The following is a 21,387-nucleotide window of genomic DNA, read 5'->3' as shown; positions in this document are numbered from 1 at the left end:
ACTAGATGTCAGAGAAACGAATCTCTGCTGCTTGATCTGTAGCTGAGATTTAATATTTTTTCGTGTAAAAACCAAATGCATAACCAGAAATCTTCTACATACTGACACTTTACGACGTCGAGTGCCGAAAGGACATTTTTCCGCCCTGCAAAAATCTGACCACCTCTATCGGGTTTGAAGCCGGAATCTTGGAATGTGGAGGGCAATAATCTACCACAGACCCACAGAGGGAGACAACATGGGCGGCGCTCTACAAACTCACGTAAACATTGCCTCTTTCCCAATATCGAAAGAAATGAATATAATCTTAACCGAACAAGTTGGCTGTGCGGTTAGGGTCGCGACCGTCGGCAGCCCTGAAGATGGTTCTCCGTGGTTTCCCATTTTCACACCAGGCAAATGCTGGTGCTGTACCTTAATTAAGACAATGGCCACTACCTTCACATCTTTGCGTCACCGAAGACCTCCAATTTGTTAGAGCGAAGTTAAACCACTAGGCAAAATAAAACCGTACTTGTAGAAAACTCTATCCTTTAGTTTTTTATAATAACCACTAGAATGAAATGATGCAGAAGTCAGATGCATTCTTCCATGTCAGTCGTTCACCCCAAACATTGCCTGAGGCTAACCAGTGTGTAGAGCCCTAATCCAAAGACTGAAAAACTCAAAGAACGAAGAAAAGATGCCGCAGGTCTCGAAGCCGCCTCAAATAAATGTGACAAATACGCCAGTGTTTAAGTAGATTCTATTTTGCATTCAATTATTCCTTTTGGGTTGTAACACATCCATCAATCTTGTTGAAATATACAATGATGAGACCGTTCAGTACCACGTCACTAGACATGTCAGGAATCCCTGTAAGGTATATGTGCCGTCTTCCGCATCGATTTATGAAATAGTTGGTTTCAAATAGCATTTATGTCATGTCTGGGATACGAACAATGCTGCGCGAGTTCAGAGGCAGGAGCCCTAGTTACGCGTAAGGAGAGAGAGAGAAGCTCTGGGCACAGCGTGCAATAGAGCTAGCGATATGACACTAGGCTTAAAATGCTGTCTGTGCCAGAAGGTGGGGTTAATTTACAGGGTTTCAACTTAAGAACTGGATATTACCATTTTTCTCTGCATATTTCCTGGGTACCAACCCACAAATTTCGCGGGATTACTACTACTACTACTACTACTACTACTACTACTACTACTAATTCGTCACAAGCCCAGGAAAACTAGATAAAAGGGATCAATGAGATCCGTATAATTTGCAGTATTTAATGATGTAAAAATATGATTTACTTCTCGACGCTTTCTAAATGACGCCACTTAAGACAGCATCGCAGTAATAAAGACTATACTAGACTTAACTAAATTTGGCCTCTGACAGGTAAGGTTGGAGGGAGGAGCACTGCACGTGCCATTTCACAAGGTTGCCACATTCCAGCATTCCTTTCTACATGATCTTACCCCTCGCTTCCGGCTCACTTGTTCCCTCCTTCATTCTGACCGCTGTGATCTGTTGTAGACTACCTGGCCAGGCGGTGTCGTCCCATTTGCGATCACTCTTATACAAACAATCAGGCTCTTATCAGAGACACTGACAGGTTTGGCAACTCCCAGCAAGACGAGCTGCCCTGGAGTTTTATCTTCATGGCAACCGCAGTCGCCCCACCCTCGTTTCCATGGCAACCACACAGCCACTCCCTTTATCCCGCCTCGGCAGGCAGTAAACGGACCTCCTTCTAAGAAATGTCAGACGCCAACTCTTATTATTAGCAGTATAGATGACATTTGGGGTTTTTCTTAACTCAGAGCTTGGAGTCACCATCACTCCCACTGCGTGTGCCTAAAATCCAAAGGACGCAGTCGTAATTACCGTGAAGCATGCGATCCGATTTGAATGAAAATAGTTCAGTAGATAGAGAGTGTAAATAGCTACAAAGCGAGCATCCATTCGACTATGGAAGATGACTATTAGCGGAGCGAGTATGTCAAAGTGGGAGGGGCGTTCCCTCTCCATAGCGAACTCCACTAGTCAACTATTTAAGGCGTGTCACACTGCAAATTTGAGATTATTCTATGTCACGGTTTGTCTGGTTCACGTCGCAGTGCAGACTAAGTATTACTTTCTACAGTCATTGTGTGATAGGTGTGTGTGTGATACCTACATCAAGTACGGGTGATCAGTACTCCTCTTGTGATAGAATGAATGCTATATACTATTGTGATACTCTATACAGGCTCAATACATGATTTTCATTTAGAGATCGTGTCACGCTATCTGTGATCGCCAGTGCGTAGTAAGACAGTGAGTACGATGAGCTAAAATCAGTGTGCTATAGTTAGCCCGTGTGCAGTTATCAGATGCTAAAACGCTATCAAATAAATGTAATCATATTAGCCAGGAATGAGTATGTGAAGAGTGACGCACAGTTGGGATAGATAAATTATTAAGTATAGCTATCTGTAATGAACGGGGCGCAAGTGGCGATCTATAAGGACATTAATCGCTACTTGTGGTAGTCCATCTCGAGCCTATGATTGGTCACTACCTTTATCGCATTTATCTCGACGTCAGATAAACAGTACTTCAAATAACTAGTCTTACATTTGTGTTCACATGTATGTGAGTGCCCCTTGAACCCAGTACCGACAGCTATAAGATCGCGCGTATGTTCAGCGGTATTCCTGAGTGGAAGGACAGCGTGGGATTTCAACGGATTGGAGGTAGCAGTTTCCAGTACATCATGGAGTCAACGCGGAGCCAGATGAACCCAGGATCTACTACTAGCGAGATGGCGGTCATTGATAACCAAATCCGTATGGATATCGCCAGATGACAGCAGGGTACACACCGCATAATTTGCAGTATTTAATGATGTAAAAATATGATTTATTTCTCGACGTATTCTTAACGACGCCACTTAAAACAGCATGTATGTTCACATGTATGTGAGTGCCCCTTGAACCCAGTACCGACAGCTACAAGATCGCGCGTATGTGCAGCGGTATTCCTGAGTGGAAGGACAGCGTGGGATTTCAACGGATTGGAGGTAGCAGTTTCCAGTACATCATGGAGTCAATAATATCTTAGCATGAAAATCGGTCAAAGGTCGCATTCATATGATAATTTAACTTTGTAGATAAATTCAGCAGCATGCATTTTAATTTTACGTATGACGTGTAGATACCAAGATAGCAAGCCCACTACAGCTTTCAAACTGCAATTCTTAATGCAATACTTTCTATTATATTTATTAATATAAGCTGTTATGACATTTCTCATTCGTTTATGGATATGGATATGTCTCCTGTAATTATTAGGTGTCTGCTTTCCATCCTTATTAAATGAAGGTCTAACTCCTCTACAAAATCTATTGGATTGTAGTCTGGTGGTTTATATACAGCCATAATGATCCAAAATAGTGTTCCATTAAACCAAACTTCCCCTGATAAATTTGTAAAATTATTTTTAGAATTTTCTTTTCTTTAAGTGTGAACCCTTCCTTGACATCAATTACTTTTCCTCGAACCTTAGAAACATTTCTTATTAAATAATACATACTATAGCCTTCTGACACATACTGCTCATTTACTATCTCATTATTTATATTTAATTCACTGTATATTAACATATATACTAGTAGCCAGCTGTTATTTGAGTCATCAGTCTATAGACTGGTTTGATGGTGCTCTCCATGCAACCCTATTCTGTGCTAACCTATTAATTTCTGCCTTACTACTACATCCTTCATCTGCCCTAATCTGCTTGTCATATACATACCTTGCTCTACCCCTTCCGTTTTTACCTGCCACACCTCCCTCAAAAACCAACTGAACAAGTCTTGGGTATCTTAAAATGTGTCCTATCATTCTATGTCTTATTCTCATCAATTTTAGCCAAATCGATCTCCTCTCGTCAATTCGATTCAGTACCTCTTCATTCGTCATACGATCTACCCATATCATCTTCATCATTTTTCTCTAACACCACATTTCAAGGGATTCTATTCTCTTTCTTTCTGAATAATATTATGCCCTTCTAACTCATACTGCTCAATTTCCATCTCATTATTTCTGTTTACTTCACTGAATATTAGCACGTCTACCAGTAGCCAGTTATGCCTTAATATTATACCAATCTGATCCCAGTATCTTATGAATTACGCACATTTCACTTTCTTATTTGTTTGTCAACTCCAGGCATTCATCACAATTAACATAGTTCTTAATCTAGTAATGAACTACTACTATCACTGTAACTAACATCCTGATGGGGTCATGGATGGATGAAGTGTGTGTGTGTGTGTCACACAAGTGGACTGTCTTCCAGTTTTATGGCCGGTTGACCTTCCTGATGCCCATTTCGCGTTGAGGGATGTACTGAACTTTTGCATATTCCAGTAGTAGTTGACAATATGGGAAGTTGTGTGCAAATGAAGCAATGTGCACTGTGGCAAATACAAACACTCCGACCCCGAGCTTGATGAATTAACCAGGTGCGGCTAAAATGAATCGAACCTGGGACCCCCTTAACCGAAGATTATCGCACTGACCATTTAGCGAAGGAGCCGGGCGTTATATTATTATTATTGTTATTATTATTATTATTATTATTATTATTATTATTATTATTATTATTATTATTATTATTATTATTATTATTTAGCGTATGATGAATACAATATTATATACAATATGTACAACAAGCATGCCAAGTTCATAGCTGAAGTTCCATGTCAAAAGTTGAGAAAGAGAGAAAAGAACTTCACTTGAGACACAGTGTAAGTCCTCTATAGAGCCTCTATAAGCAAGCAAAGGACACTCAAATGCAATGTGATCCACTGTCTGCTCCTCTTCTCCGCAGTCATATTGCGGTGATGTTTCCCATCCCCATGTGAAGAAAGTGGCTCCACATCTACCTTGGCCGGTCTCAATACGGTTTAGCGTCCTCCACTGCCGTCTGGGAAGGAAAAGTCCATCTGGGCACTTTCAGGGGTTCTTAATGATGTGATGATGTGGTAACAAAGATAGCTGTTGCCATTGTTCTTTCCAGGCGTCCGATATATTATTATTATTATTATTATTATTATTATTATTATTATTATTATTATTATTATATTATTATTATTATTATTATTATTATTATTATTATTATTATTATTATTATTATTATTATTATTATTATTATTATTATTTGATCAGAGCACCAAACAGTAGTGACAAATCAAACATAAATAAAAAACAACTGAAAGGAAATCAGGTTATGAAACCTTAAAACATGAACAGTCCGTCTCTGTGGTGTAGTGGTTAGTGTAATTAGCTGCCACCCCCGGAGGCCCGGGTTCGATTCCCGGCTCTGCCACGAAATTTGAAAAAAGTAGTACGAGGGCTGGAACGGGGACTACTCAACCTCGGGAGGTCAACTGAGTAGAGGTGGGTTCGAGTCCAACCTCAGCCATCCTGGAAGTGGTTTTCCGTCGTTTCCCACTTTTCCTCCAGACAAATGCCAAGATGGTACCTACTTAAGGCCACCGACGCTTCCTTCCCTCTTCCTTGTCTATCCCTTCCAATCTTCCCATCCCCCACCAAGGCCCCTGTTCAGCTTAGCAGGTGAGGCCGCCTGGACGAGATACTGGTCATTCTCCCCAGTTGTATCCCCGACCCAATGTCTCACGCTACAGAACACTGCCTTTGAGGCGGTAGAGGTGGGATTCCTCACTGATTCCGAGGAAAAAACCAACCCTGGAGTGTAAGATTAAGAAAGAAAGAAAGAAAACATGAAAATTCTCAATCAAGTTAATTACACCTCTGTACAGTAGGTGGCACTAAGTATTAACAGTAGAGACACCTTGTGAAAATATACTACCTACATTAAATTTTGTTGATGTGGTAAAGTTCAGACAGTTTTTGGTAAGTAGCACAGCAGTGTGAAGATGCGGCGGCAATTCACACTCAGAGAGAGCTTTAAGTAATGTTATTATTATTATTATTATTATTATTATTATTATTATTATTATTATTATTATTATTATTATTATTATTATGGGCACAGAACCTTCGACAGCGGACCAACATCCACGATAAGGCAACTTTGATACAGGAAATACAAGCTAGAAGACATTACTCCACAATTTTCACCAACCTTCTGTGAGCTGACGGCACCAGAATTATTGTTACATCAGTGAAGATTACTCTAAGTAACTTTATCTGCCTTATTCATAGATTTGAATAATATCAAATCATTCTATATTAAATATATATATAATCTGCTTTACGTCACACGGACACATGTCTTCTTGCAACGATGGGATTGGAAAGGGCTAAGAGCGAGAAGGTAACGACCGTGCTCGTAATTAAGGTACAGCTTCAGCCAGCATTTATCTGATGTGAAAATGATAAGCTACGGAAACCACCTTCAGGGCTGTCAATAGTGGGGTTGGAACCCACTACCTCCCGAATGTAAGCTGATAGCTACGTGACCCAAATCGCGTGGCCACTTACTCAATAAATTCAATAAGCCAAGTGTTCAAACAAAGGCAGTCTAGCAGCTAGCCTGTTACGAGAGATGAAATCACATCACATATAGACCTATTGTACTTCACACACTGTCACACACACTACTGGTTTAGATTTAGACTAAAGTTTGAACGCCATTGTGTGGTCGATACGGCTGACACAAGCAGCTGAGCAGTAGGTGGAGACAAGCTTGTTTGGGTCTAGGAGCGGCCACGCATGTGGATAATTAACGAAACTCAACTGTTGTTTCAAAAATGAAGTTCCCAGAAGAACACCATAATTTAATTTCATCTATTGCAAATGTTAAAACATCTAAGATCTCTAAGCCTTTACGATATTGAAATTACCAGCGGATCACCCTATTGTGGCAGTGGGCTCGTCAGTTGGATTACCACAACTTTTCAAGGCGCTGGTGGCTAGTGCGCCATCCACCTCACTTAGTGCCGAGGTTACGGATAGTGGCGACTTTTACGACTTACACTCTTCCAGGACACTTCACGATCTGAACGAACATGGTTTTTCTTTGATTTACACTCGTTATGTCAAGCCAGTTAGCTTCTATTTAAAAATTATCTGTGGTAATTTAATGAGAGCTCCAGAATATATCTAGAGATAAACTGGAATTTGAGTTGTTTTCATTTTGATTATTTAGCGAATAACTACAAAATTCCATAAGTAATCATTTGTTTTGCGTATTGGGAATACATGAATATAAACCAAATAAAATAAATAGGTATTTATAAGCTATTTAAAGAGCACAACTTTCAGCACGGAAGTATACCGTTTCATTTTTACATTTAAATTATTTGGGCCAGTGTCCTAATATGTCGTCTGTCGCCTTCATCAGAATAATATAGTTACGTCCGGCTTGTTGTGTGGTCTGTAGTCAAATGCTTCATGGAAGATGTTTCATTGTGATATTCTGATTAATTTATATAACAACAAGCGCACATAGGTGCGGTAAAGTGAATTTGATGACATTAAAACGATAACATTGTGCTGATAGATACTTATTGATTGGCTGAATTTCCTGATAATCTTATCTCGGATTGGTTACTTGAGCCATGAGACACTAGTCATAGAAATTCAATGGACATTAATTTATCATAGTTATATACTGTATATATCATTACTGCTGCCACACGAAGTCTAATACTGATAAATACATGCTAGTATTAATATCACTAGCGGCCAGCCCATTGCACTATAGAAACCCTTTCCTTATTTTATTGACTCATATTTATGGTGAATTTATTGGTTAAAAGAACAACTTATTATATTCCTGTTAGCATGTTTGAATAAGGTGAAGTTTCCTATCGTACGGTATTCATTTCGTAGTGCAGTTTTACAAACGAAAGCCTCCTGTGCTCAAACCTGCATGATGAAATATGGCACATTCAGCTGATATTTATAAGCAATTAATTACGAGAAACTCGCATTAATTAATTTATTGGCACCTCAAAACACATTTTCAGTACATTCAAGATTGCAGGACTGAGTAGCTCAGATGGATGAGCTCAGAATAAAAGGTTCAATCCAAGCTAAGTCTGACAGCATTTGAAGGTTTTCAAATACTGTACGTTAATCTCTTGTCTGTAGTTTATCGATTTCTACGCAAAGGAATACCGCTGGGGCAAATTTTTAATACGCAAAATCAGTAAAATAATTAAATCTGGGAAGATTAATAGTAATCTCAAGTACATTATAGGGATTGAGTTCTTGAATTTGTGATGGTGATTACTGAAATAAGAGAAGTACAACTAGTTAACCATCCTCTGTATCCCAGAATTATTTAGGGCAAGGATATTATAAGACATATTGGTCTTAATAACCATTCTTAATATGTGGTTAAGAATGAGACTATATGATTCTCTTATTAGAAGGTCTCGGTGGCTTGGTTGGAGATCGATTTCTTTTCAGTTTGAAGACAATATCCTCATAGTCATTTTTATTATCTAACAAAAATCTTTAAAGCAAACAAACATATAGTAATAATTCAGTTCGATAAGTTAGAGACAGTATTCTAGTTGTAAGTTGTTCTATCACTTACCTGTACTTCCCCCAGTCCATGTACGCCTGATAGAGGTAGCCCAGCAAGGTGAACTTGTCGTCCCGTTTACGAATGCGCTTGAGTGCACTGCGCCACTTTCGTACAGCTGCCTGCTGCTTGTGCTGGTTGTAGAGGCGAAGGCCCTGCTCGACCTGTAACCAACAGACGAGGATAGTTGAGTAACAATTTTAAACAGTACAAATCTCTCATTTTCATGAAAGTAATAGCGAGTCTTCTAAAAGCATTCTAAACATTTTAAGTTGCTTATATTATTATTTAAGGTTAAACACTTAATGAAATTTGAGAGATACTTGTGGGCTCTGGCCCGTTTTTGCATTACTCTGCAGTCAGAGACAACATTGCGACACAGTCTCAAGATGCATTTTTTGTCAGGGGATCTTTGTGTCCACATCCCAAGTAAACAATATTGTTGTCTGCATCTGTATTCATTACACAGGAGTAAAACTTTGAAGAATGGTTTCGTTTACAGACGAGTAAATGATCTTCGTTTTCACACATGATGAATAGAAAATGCCACCATGAACTAAATAATAATAATAATAATAATAATAATCGTATGGCCTCAGCTACCGTTTGCAGACATTTCGATTTGACGCCATCTGGCTGTCTGCTCGTCAATTTCGACGTTCCGGCTTACTCTGTCTGCCATCTAGCGGACCTAGAGTAAACCGGATCTCTCTTGGGCGTCTATGGCTGAGATTTAATTAATTTTGTCGGGTAAATACCAAATGTATCACCAGAGATCTTTTACATGCCGACATCGTACGACATGGAGTGTCGAATGGACTTTTTTCCGCCCTTCAAAAATCCGACTACCTCTGCCGGGTTTGAACCCGCTATCTTGGGATCCGGAGGCCGACACTCTACCACGGATCCACTTATACTGCATGTAATACCGGAGGTCGGTAATCACCAGGCCCAAGTTTCAACAGAATACTGTCCTATGCTGGCCTGTACTGGGGACATTGGGAGGTCTCTAGCTGTGATGACGATGGGGAGCGTGCGAGGTCAGTGAACGTGAACTGACGGGAGGTGTTCAAAATGCGCTCAATGCTAGACCAATAGACTCGTCGAAAAATATTTTTTTAATAAACCGCGCCCAAAAGAGCTGAAATGGATGTCACCATTCGCGTTGGACTGAGTCACAGTGCTATCTTCGAAGTTTAGAAACTGTTCATGAGACGCAAACGGTTGTTGAATGACAACGCAAAATAACTTACAAGGAGGATCTGTATTTGGTGCTTTTGGCACGACGTAGGCCCTCTGCTACTGCCACATCGTTCCGCCAGGATCTTCGGAGGACCACCGGGGTGAATGTGTCAGATTAGACAGTGCTAAATCCGCCACACGACAGTGGACTGACATCAACGAGGCCTGTGCCAAAAGCTCCTCTTAGAACCACACCATAGGGCAGCTCGTGTGAAGTGGGCAACTGTTCAACAGTGGTGGCATCAGGAGTAGTGGAAGTGAAGGCTTTTTTATTGACGAGGTCACCATAAGCTTGTATTCATATAGAAGGAGCACTAGAGTCTGGAGAAGATCCGGTGAGAGATGGAACTAGCCCTTCAGCAGCAAGAGGGTTCCATCATATTTTGGGATGGGATCATGTTTGGTTGACGTACGCTTCTAATACCTATCCATGGTTACATGACTGGTATACTACACAGATAAAAAATCCTCCACCTTGTAGTTACAGGATTTTCTGCCACTGTGAGTGGGGGCTTTACACTACTAGATGATAATGCCCATGGTTATCGATTTAGAGACGCATGGTATGCAGCGAATGGTGTGGCCGGCATATTCTGTAGCTTGGATTGTGTTGAATATACATGACATGAACTGAAGAGAGAAATTACACACCATCCTAATCCTCTGCTAACATTCAGCAACCGACTGAAGCTCCTATTCAAGAATAGGATGGTCTGCCCCAAAACAAGTTAGATTTTTCGGTGCTGAGTGTGCTTAGTCATGTTCAGTATCATGCGTCAGGGCCTAGGTGGCTATTCAACTGATATGTCACATAATGAAAAATCATTTTGTGTTCAAAATTCCACATTGCTAACTTGGTGCTTTTGTTGAGTTTCTTTTGATGTTTGCATAACTTACTGCATGTTATTTTTCTTTGTACACATCTTTCGTAATGTATAATATACGTACACACTCATAGTAAAATAAAAAGTACGCTAAACGAGAATATGGAAAACATTCTCTAGTATTGTAATAGGGAACAACACTATCAAAGGGAATTCGTAAGAATAGTATCCAATATGTAGAAAGCCACACAGTTCATATTATAACAAAGGATGGCGGTTCGGTCGTAAAATAATTTGAAAACCTCATCGACTTTGGTACGTGAGTATCACACATTAAAGGAAGTCCAAATGTAATTACAGCATGAATAATGGAGAATGAAGGTGCTGTAAAACAACTTGACACATTCATTTGAAGCAAGGAGATAAAGGAAACACGCGAGAAGGGTCGTCGGTAAAGGGAATGAAGGCATTATCACGCTGTGTGCATCATTATTGAGGGGAGTGACGCTGAGAAACTGGTGACAGTGGAAATGGATTATTGAGGACGAATTGAAATCGCCGATAAGAAAAAAGGCATAACTTAATACCACCATATTGCAGAATGTCATAGTCAAACCGCTGAAGTGATGTGGCTATATAAGGAGAATAGCTGAAGAGTCGTGGTCCCAGAGTGTTTGAAAGTGGCAGTCAACAATGTGCAGAAGAGGAGGTCTTCACTTGCTTGGGATGATGCAGTGAAGGAAGCAATGGGAAGGAGTAGAGTAGGAAATGAAGACCAGAGGGATAAACATGTATTGCAGCTAGTATGCGAGAGATACCGAGAGGTGTAAACAAACACAACAACAACAACAACAACAACAACAACAACAACGTTGCTGTTTATGTAATATTTCACATAGTACCACTTGATATGATTTCCGGCTGACATACGAGAGTAATTCTTTCGATCGGTCATTTACATACATGTAAATTCTGTACTCTATGGAAACTACAGAATTTCTACGCTTTCGTAATTGGATATAATACCTTAATTTGTAATGCAGCAAAGCGTAAACATCAAGATGTGTTACAGATTGTGAAAATCGGCGACAGAGACGCATGCAATGTTGGTGCAAGTGTATGGAACAGAAGCCGTACGCAGGAAATGTGTTTACGACTGGTTCAAACGCTTTTGGAATGGACAGGAAACCCTTGATGATTCTGCTCACGACCTCTGTCCCTTCGAGCGAGACTGTTACAAAAACCCAGTAGGGCAGTCCCTCATTTTCCCCACCCATTTTTGTTTGTTTGCTAGTTTAATGTCACCTTAACTCAGGTTTTTGGTGGCGACGATGATAAAATAAGAAGGACGCGGCTGAGGACTTAGTAGTAGAGGTGCAGCACCGGCATTTGCCTGATGTGAAGATGGGAAACCAAGGAAATCCATATTCAAGGTTGCTGATGGTGGTGTTCGAACCTCCATCTCGCTAGGTGATAAGTTTTCTCGAAATCGCTCTCTTGTTATAAGTCTATGAATGTTGCTACTACTTCTTGACCAAATAGGACGATCAAGCTACAGTTTCGTGACCGCGTGGATTGTTCTGAAGGCAATATAATAGTAGTTGTCGTTCTCCTGATTGTACTAGAAGATTTTTTCGTTGTTCTGCAATGGACCGAGCGAGCTGGCCGTGCGTCTTGGGTCACATAGCTGTAAGCTTGCATTCGGGAGATGGTAAGTTTGAATCCCACCGTCGGCATCCCTGAAGATGATTTCCCGTGATTTTCAATTTTCATACCATACAAATGACGCGGCTGTATCTTAATTAAGGCCACGAACGCTACCATCCCTATCCTGTCACTTTCCCATCCTCGCGTCTCCGAAAACCTTCGGTGTATTGGTGAGGCGTTACAAACTAGGGGTGGCCACTAACCTTACTTCTGGGAGCCGCAAATTTAGGAGACAAAAAATTGGGAGCATGTTTAGAAAATATTTTATAAAATGAAGACAAGTTTTTCATTTTATAACCAATGAAGGAACATTTCTTTTCTACACTACACAGAGCATTATTTTTCAGGTGCACATCAAGGAATGTGATTTCACTTTTGGGAAGTGCTTTTCTTAGTGTTCATTTCTGCTGTTGGTTTTTTGAAATCTGGCTGGTAATTGGTAAGCGCAGTTCGCACAAGTTTACTTAAATGTGCATCAGTTCGTTCAGATCGATATGAAGATTTAATGAATTTAATCGTTGAGTATAGTGATTCACACACATAAGTAGTCCCAAAGATTGAGATTAGTCTTTTGGCACACTGTTCGTTAGTGCGTATTTTTCTGCTGGTTCATTCTTCCAAAATTCTATGGTAGAAATGCCACTTCGTTTGAGTCCTTTTAGTCCTTCGTCCTCTTGCAGTTCTTGTAGCTCCAACTCTACAGCTGCTGTATCCTTTGTTATTGGTGATGAAACAGGACTGCCATCGCCCACAACATCAACAGAAAAAGGATTTTCCAGGAATGAAAATGAAGGTTTCAGTGATCTCAAATCATTAAATCTGCCATTGATTTCTTCAGCAAGGCCAGACATTTTACTCATGTAATCTTCAGTTTCCACCTGAACGTCAGGAAGGCTTTCAGTAATTTTCTTCAAACATTTGAAGTGAGAAAATGTTTTAGTCTGAAGGTCTTTCCCAAAAATCTTGAACTTGCTATGCAAGCTAAATATAGTCTGGGCCAATTCTGAAATATCTTTACAAGGAAGATATTGCTTTGAGCGGGAGAGTGTGTCAGTGAGCCAGTGTTGTGAAGTGAAGCCAGTCGCGTTCACGTATAGGCAGTAGCGAGCGTCGATATTGTACTGAAACAGCACACAACAGCACACAGAAAAGTATCGAACGCGACTGGCTTCACCTCACGACACTGGCTCACTGACACACACTCCCGCTCAAAGCACTTTAAAATGGAAGGCGCCGGAACTATCTTCACCTCCCATGTCTTACCACTGACCTATAGCGCTAATAACGTTAAGCCACACATCACTGCTACTGACTGCCGCCAGTCGAGAGATGTCGTTAGATTCCATTAATTATATCATTTAATTTTACTCTAAGGTTGGTGTCAAGAGCCGCATGCGGCTCGCGAGCCTCGTTGTGGTCAGCCCTGCTATATTATATGTTACAGTATGAACCAGTAGGGGGGTCCTATAAATAAATAATCCACAGTTGTTGTTTCGAACAGATATGTATGTATGCTGGGTATTCAGCCCGAAGGCTGCTCTGATCCTCACCAGCTCCACCAAAGGCTACCATAGACAGCCTAGGCGTCACTGAAGAGGCATACTAGGGAAATGAGAAGAGAGGTAGTTTCCCGTTGCTTTACTCACAGAGCTAGAAGTTGCTATTGCATATCAGTCTGCCAAGCCCACTGAAATGCATGCACCAACCGACCCTATGGGCGACATTTTCACACCAATCACAACAGGGAGTGGCTGCATAAGGAATGGTATTACTAGCATCGCTCATACCTCCGAACAGATATAAAAATTTGTAGTTTGTTAGAATGGTTTGCTTCATACATGTTTTGCAATGTATTTTTTTTTGTAAAAGAATCTTTCAGTACCAGTCAGATACACCAACAAATCTCACGTTATTATGAAAAATCAAGAATTGCCTTGCCAAGGTATGTCGGGGAATGTGCAAATTTATGCAAATTCGACTTCCATTCGAAGGATTAAGTATTATTAAGAGGAAAGAGAAGTGCAAAGCCATCTCTGTACACACCACGAAGATTCATGGAGGAGTGGAATGCAAAGACTTGCACTCTTTATAACCTCGAGACAAAATGGAATAGCGCTGTTAGCCCCACGCCCAGCCGTCTCTGTTCCCGGACATTAACCTACTACTCATTTCTTTTATAAGCCGAGAAAGCCCCGATGTCAGAAGTAGAAGCCTCGTTTCATAATTTCTTGACTTATTCTCAGGGACTGTAGCTCAAGTTGCATCAGTGACCCGAGCACGCCTTTGCCATCTTGCATATAAGACTAAATGTTGATTGCAGGAAATGGGTATAATTCGTCTATGATCTCGCAGATAAAGTGGAGAGTACCTCTTATTCAAGATAATCCCCGAAATTACCATGACCCGCGATTTATTCACGAATCTTCATAATCCTCCTACGACTCATATATATGTAGTTAAATCTCAGAAATAATAAGTAAATAATGAAAACAACCAGAATCTGACATGCGTCCGATGCTAATGTCACCACATATTCCTTACATTCAATTTTTTCCCGACCAACCCTCTTAATCTTCCAATTCCCACTGTATACACTTTCCTGAGCACACGATTTTATTTCCTCTCTTTTTCAACAAGTTTTATGCGAGTTGGAGAACAGATTTCAACGGAGGCATTCAATTTTCCTAGATATGATCAGGAGTAGCAAGATTGTGTCTCGTATATTACCTTTACACGCTTGTTTATTTTAGAGCAGAGATCGGCAACCAAACTGTATTGGCGAGCTGCTCTATGTATGATACCATTCAGAATACATGGCGTACTATATTACAAAATAATGTGTAATATATGTGTAGGTCTCTAAATTAATATTTGTGCAACTCGTGCGTGAGGTGGGCCCTTTTTTTCATGAGTGGGAATATTTGAGAACGAGGCGTTAGCAGAGTGATTAAATTACATGAGTGTAAAAATGTTTACGCCGTACAAGCAGCATACATAAGTTCATCTACTATCACAGCAAAATGATTAATTATATGGAAAGTGACATATTAAAGAGAAGAGAAGTTAAGGTTACTTATGTAATGTGCCGTACCCCCGGCAGGATGACCCAAAGGAGAGCGGGCCAGGGATCTGGATATAAAAGTAAGGTCCAACCCAGAGGATAATGTCAAGTCCCAATTCAAACAGCTTGACAACAACTTTATTCATAGACAATGTAAAACAAACCAATTCGGAAGCGCACGAAAATCAACATAACATAACTAAAGAAGGGTTTTAACCCGTTTCCATTTCTCATCCTTGTAAAGTATAAGAGGAATTCCACTCCTCTAATAAAAGGTTTAACATAACGTAAGCTGCGCACCTTGGTACCAAATACATGTCTTACTAATCACTACAGCGCTACAACGTATATACAGCTCGCCAGTTACAAGGTAAGGAAAACTCTTCTATCAGTGAACTCACAATGACACGCATACTCCCTAAACTACACGTCCAGAACATTCTGGAACCTTTCTTTCATGTTACAAGAAACGTACAACACTTTAAGTTACTTTACGTTACTTTCACAAAATATCTCGGCACCAAGCCGTTCCTTATCAATTACCACCAGATACATGGCGTTACATATCTGTACAAGTTCCTAGTTCCTCCCATCATCCTACCAACACATAGCAAACCAGTAGATCTTACCTCCCATGCCCCTCTCACGGTGCTTGGTTCGACCCAAGAGTAGTGCTCTCCACAAAGAGCAGCAGGTAAGTGAGACGGACCACCGCCCGGCGAGGCACACTGGCTCGCCGGGAGGGGTAGGTCCCGATACCAACGTCATCACGCCCCTCTCTCGGAGAAGCCGGGAGGGGGTAAGTACACGCGAGGGAGCATGGCAGACGATCGACATACGAAAGAAATGCAAATACGGAGGGACGCCCCAGGACGGAAAGAATTCCTTGTCCATGGAGCCATAAGTGAGGAACAGGGAGAGACACATTTATTACACAATCAATGCCTAGGACATTCAGAAATACGCACAATGATGGTAGTAAATTTTCAATGAGCTCGCTAGGAGCACAGCACAGGTACCAAGTCCTTTAAGGCGGGAGGAGACCAAACACACGGTTCAGACCTCCCCCCCAAAACACCAACCCAGGGTTGACCAAAGTGTATTCCTTCCATAAAGATCAGCCGCATCAAGTTCATTATCTTGAATACTTGCTGGATATACAATAGTGTTCTTGCTTTACAATAAATAACTATATACAAAAGTAACATCTTGCTGCACATAAAAATGAAGAAACAAGTCTTTGCCCAGATAATATATAAAATTAATACTCTTGCTGGTCACCAAAATGACGTAGTGAGTCCAAGATTATCTCTGAATTTACATTCTTGCTGTACATTAAATGAAATAGCGAGTTCTTGCCAAGATTAGCACTGAAATTACTTTCTTACTATACACCATAATGAAGTAGCGAGTCTTTGCCAAGCCTATCTCTGACCTTACATTCTTGCTGTATCAAAAATTAGTTTCTTACTGTACACCACAATGAAGTAGCGAGTCTTTGACAAGTATATCCCGGGATATGGCAACATTCAGTTCAATGAAGATGTCCCCAGCAATCGCCAGGGGAAAGGTGGGCCATCAGGGCCGGCAACCATCATAGCTGGGATACAACCCAACCAAACATTGAGCGGCCTGCGTGCAGGACAACGGCCACAGTGGCGGACCGTCTCGGAGCCTCCTTAGGCAACTCAGACGCTGGAAATCCCAATCCTTCTGAACTCGGTAGCCGTAAGACACGGCGGCTGGAGTCAATGATCGCCAGGAATCGCAGCCACGAGGGGCCCTTCTCATGGAGCAGTGGGCGTAGGTGGATACTCCAGTCCACTGTAAAATAAAGCAGAAGGCCAGCAAAGATGTCGAAAGATATCCATCCACCGGTACAGGGTACAGGGGGCCAATGCAGTGTAGGGGACCGGACCGGGGGGCATGGGAGCAGTACGGGTGCGATAGGACTCCGGGAGGACTTACATTAAATCATTCATAATAAATAAATAATACATCCAGATTTGTTTTTCTTAAAAAGGAAAGAACAAACTTAAACTAACTAAGGGAAGAGCATATCTCCGACAAGAATGGAAATGAGTCAAAACTCTCCGGATAACCAAGTTAAAGCTTCATACCACATGAAACCAAGGTACCCGTAGCTGAAACGCTAAGCAGGCTTTACTTGCGAAAGATGAACTCGGAAGACTCTCTCCGTCTCCGGATCCTTTACCAACAAGGTGACCGGCGTTAAGAAATCAATAATTTCATACGGTCCTCGGAATCTAGGAGCGAGCTTCCCGGAAGGCACGAAATTCTTAACAAAAACATTATCTCCTACAGCGAGATCGGTCGGTCGGCGCCCCTCATTGTAACGTTCTCTCTTCTTCTCATAGGACACCTTGAGGTTTTCCTTAGCCTTTTTCCAAATTGCCCTGATGTTAAGGGGGTCAATCCTCTCTGGTAACAGTTCATCAATGTTCCAGAGATTACTGAGTGGAGAGTTGGGAATGAAGGAGAACATAAGAGACACAGGAGAAAACTGATGCGCTTCATGTACAGCAGAATTAAATGCGAAAGCCAGCCATGGCAACGAAGTGTCCCATCTCAAAACATCGTCATGATGGAAGGCGATGAGAGCGGCCCGCAAATTGCGGTTGACTCTCTCTGCATAAGAGGGTTGGGGGTGGTACGGGGACGTTGTCACATGCGTAATGGACAGGCTAAAGCAAAACTTTCTGAACAAATTCGACGTGAACGCCCTCGCATTATCGGACACCAAGTACTGGCTCGGACCAAAAGAAGAAAATATGGTTTTTAAACACCTTATGGTGGACTCTGCCGTGGCTAACCTCGTCGGAAAAAACCAAGAAAAACGAGTGAAGCCGTCGACACAAACAAATATAAATCTATTGCCATCCGTCCTTGACTTGGGGAGGGGTCCCACATAATCTATAAATAGACGTTGCATGGGTCGCGTAGCCTGGGTAGAAGACAACAGGCCGACCCGAGTATTAAGGGCAGGCTTGCTCATCCTACAAATCTTACACGCTTTGACCATCTCACGGACTTCAGCATCCAGCCCCTTCCAAATAAAGGTTTCGCGAATTTTCTCCCTGGTCTTAAACACTCCCAGATGACCAGCCAAAGGAGTTTCATGGAAATATTTAAATATCATAGGTACTAATACCGATGGAACAACAACTTTCATCTTGTGATCAGAGCGGGAGGGACAGCAAAGGACACCATTTCTTAACACATATGGGTTAACAATCTTGCCTTCTTTCAACTGCTGGACAATAGGCCCTAAGATAGGATCTTCCACTTGGAATTTTGCAAGATCATGGTATAACAACGGGGCATCAGTCAAGATCGCTCCAGCCAGGGGTAAAGAAGTTAGGACCTCAGGGTCAGAAGAGTCATCATCCTGAATAGGCTGACCAGTGAACATGCGGCTAAGCGAATCGGCCACAACATTGTCCGAGCCTCGAATGTGCCGTACATCGAACTGAAACGCCGATATTCTTATGGCCCACCGAGCTAGACGGCCCGTTTTCCTAGGTTTACCCAGGACCCAGCTCAACGCTTGGTTATCGGTTTCAAGCTCGAATTTTACATGTTCTAAATACATTCGAAACCTCTCTAGGGCAAACAACACAGCCAAACCCTCTAACTCATAGACTGAATATTTACTTTCAAGAGGAGTCAAGGTCCTGGAAGCGTAAGCAACAGGTCGTCGGCCCAGGTCGGATTCCTGCATTAAGACAGCTGCAACCGCCGAGGCTGAAGCATCGGTCTGAACAATGAAGGTTTTGGAAAAATCGGGCATCGCAAGTATGGGAGCATTAGTTATAGCCAACTTCAGATCCTCGAAGGCTGCTTGTTGTGAAGTACCCCATTCAAACTTCACCCCTTTACGCCGGAGGGCGTTAAGAGGCCCAGCACGCTTAGCAAGGTTAGGGATAAACTTACGGAAGAAGTTTACCATCCCGATGAAGCGGGCGACGCCTTTAACGTCCTGTGGGGGTCTGAACTCATCAATGGCCCGGGTGCGAGACTGGTCGACTGAAACTCCATTAGATGACACTATATGGCCTAAAAAGGACATCTGCGGCTTTGCAAAGGAAACCTTCGACAATTTAACCGTCAGGCCAGCGTTACGCAGTCTAGACAACACTTCGCGCAGGTGGTCAAGGTGCTCCTCAAAGGTTTCCGAATAGATGACGACATCGTCGAGGTAATGATAAAGATAACTGAATTTAATATCCGAAAACAACTGATCTAGAAGCCTACTAAGCACCGCAGCGCCAGTGGAAATGCCAAAGGGCAAACGACAAAATTCGTAGAGGTTCCAGTCGGTTGCGAAGGCTGTCAAATGACGGGACTCCTCTGCCAAAGGGATTTGATAATATGCCTGGTTTAAATCCAGGACGGTAAAATACCTAGCCTTTCTGAACCACGAAAAACAGGAATGCAAGTCTGGGAGCGGAACCGATTGCAATATCACCTTATTCAATGACCTATAATCCAAAACTGGACGGTAACCTCCCTGAGGCTTAGGCACGAGAAATATGGGTGAGGAGTAAGCTGACGTGGAAGGCCGAATTATTCCCTCCTGCAACATGTTATCGATGATCTCCTTCAATGCTCGCATTTTTGGGGGAGAAAGACGATAGGGCGGACTCCTAACAGGAATAGAATCTGAGACCTCTATCTTGTACTCCAACAAGTTAGTCATCCCCAATTTTTCCGTCAGAACCTCGGGAAAGGCATCACACAACTCCCTAATGCTCTTGGCCTGATCCTCGGGCAAATGGCTAAGATCGGAGCCCTTTTCGTCCTCAGAGGGCACCACGGCAAAAGAAGAACTCGAGTTAGACCGCAATACAGGAATCCGAACATCACGACAAAATTTGAACCAGCAGGACCCTTCCTGTATATCCAAAACCAAGCCTGAGTAAGCGAAAAAATCAGATCCAAAGATTACAGGACACGGTAAATCTTTGGCCACATACAACGGAAATTTCCACGAAAAAGTAGCAACACGAATCTTACACTTCACAACTCCCAAGACTTCAACTCTAGAAGAATTAGCAGCCACACAGGAAAAGGAAACCGGGTGGACGACGGGAAATTTACACACAGATTTATGCAGACCAAACCACTTCTCGCTTACAAAGGAAACAACACTTCCAGTATCTAAGAGTGCCGTCACTGGCTCATTATTAATCTCGGCCTTGACAAATGGAGCTACCCCCTTATTCGCGGTCGTTATCTGCAAACATTCGGCAGGACAGGATGACAAACGTTCACCTGGAGTCGTACGATGATTTTGACTAGGCGACGGCGAATTAATGAGCCTGTCCCTGGCCTTTTTCCGGTCTAGTCAGATACCTTTCGGCCCTTTCGTGCAATCCCTCGCTACATGACCCGGGGTCCCACAGCGAAAACATACAACCTTCGAAACCCTAGGCGGCCCCTCGGTACTCGAACCACGGCTAGGCCCTTGTGCCTGAAGAGATCGAGAAGGGCACTTATTACGGAGATGATCAGACGCGCCGCAGCCAAAACATATTTTTAACGGGGCGGGTTTACGAGTAACAGCACGCTCAGATACACCCCGGCCAGAAGAAAGACCAGGATCGCGAAGCGAGTCGGCATGTCGAATGCCCTCCGCCGAGACGACCATAGCTTCCAACTCGGCAAAGTTACGAGGCTGAGACACAAAACACAAGCAAGAACGATACAACGGAGTAATCCCTTCCACGATAGTCGAAACCACCTGCTCCTCCGTATAATCAAGTGCGAATACCCTGGCATAAAATTTAATGTCAGAAATAAATTCTGATAAGGTCTCATTTAAACGTTGCACACGAAAGTAGAATTGTTGCACCAACGAATTAAGAGCCCTAGCGGGGATAAAGTGAGTTAGTATATGGGCATGAAACTGATGCAACGATAATTGTTCCGATATAGCATTGACAATCTTATCAGAAAGAACTCCGACAGTATGCGGATAGATC

At 42.1% G+C, this 21,387-nt stretch overlaps 1 protein-coding gene across 1 annotated transcript in view; it reads right to left on the bottom strand.

The window, feature by feature from the left end:
* Positions 1-21,387, bottom strand: part of LOC136867287 (43 kDa receptor-associated protein of the synapse) — a 223,603-nt gene that overhangs the window by 140,342 nt on the left and 61,874 nt on the right. The window contains exon 3 of the mRNA XM_068226744.1: positions 8,561-8,712. Within this exon, the coding sequence (XP_068082845.1) occupies positions 8,561-8,712 (152 nt within the window). The remainder of the gene's footprint in view (positions 1-8,560; positions 8,713-21,387) is intronic.

This window comes from Anabrus simplex, chromosome 1, assembly GCF_040414725.1.
Source record: "Anabrus simplex isolate iqAnaSimp1 chromosome 1, ASM4041472v1, whole genome shotgun sequence".
Lineage (NCBI taxonomy): Eukaryota > Metazoa > Arthropoda > Insecta > Orthoptera > Tettigoniidae > Anabrus > Anabrus simplex.
Note: the sequence above shows the minus strand (reverse complement) of the source record. Positions and strands in the feature narration are given on the sequence as shown.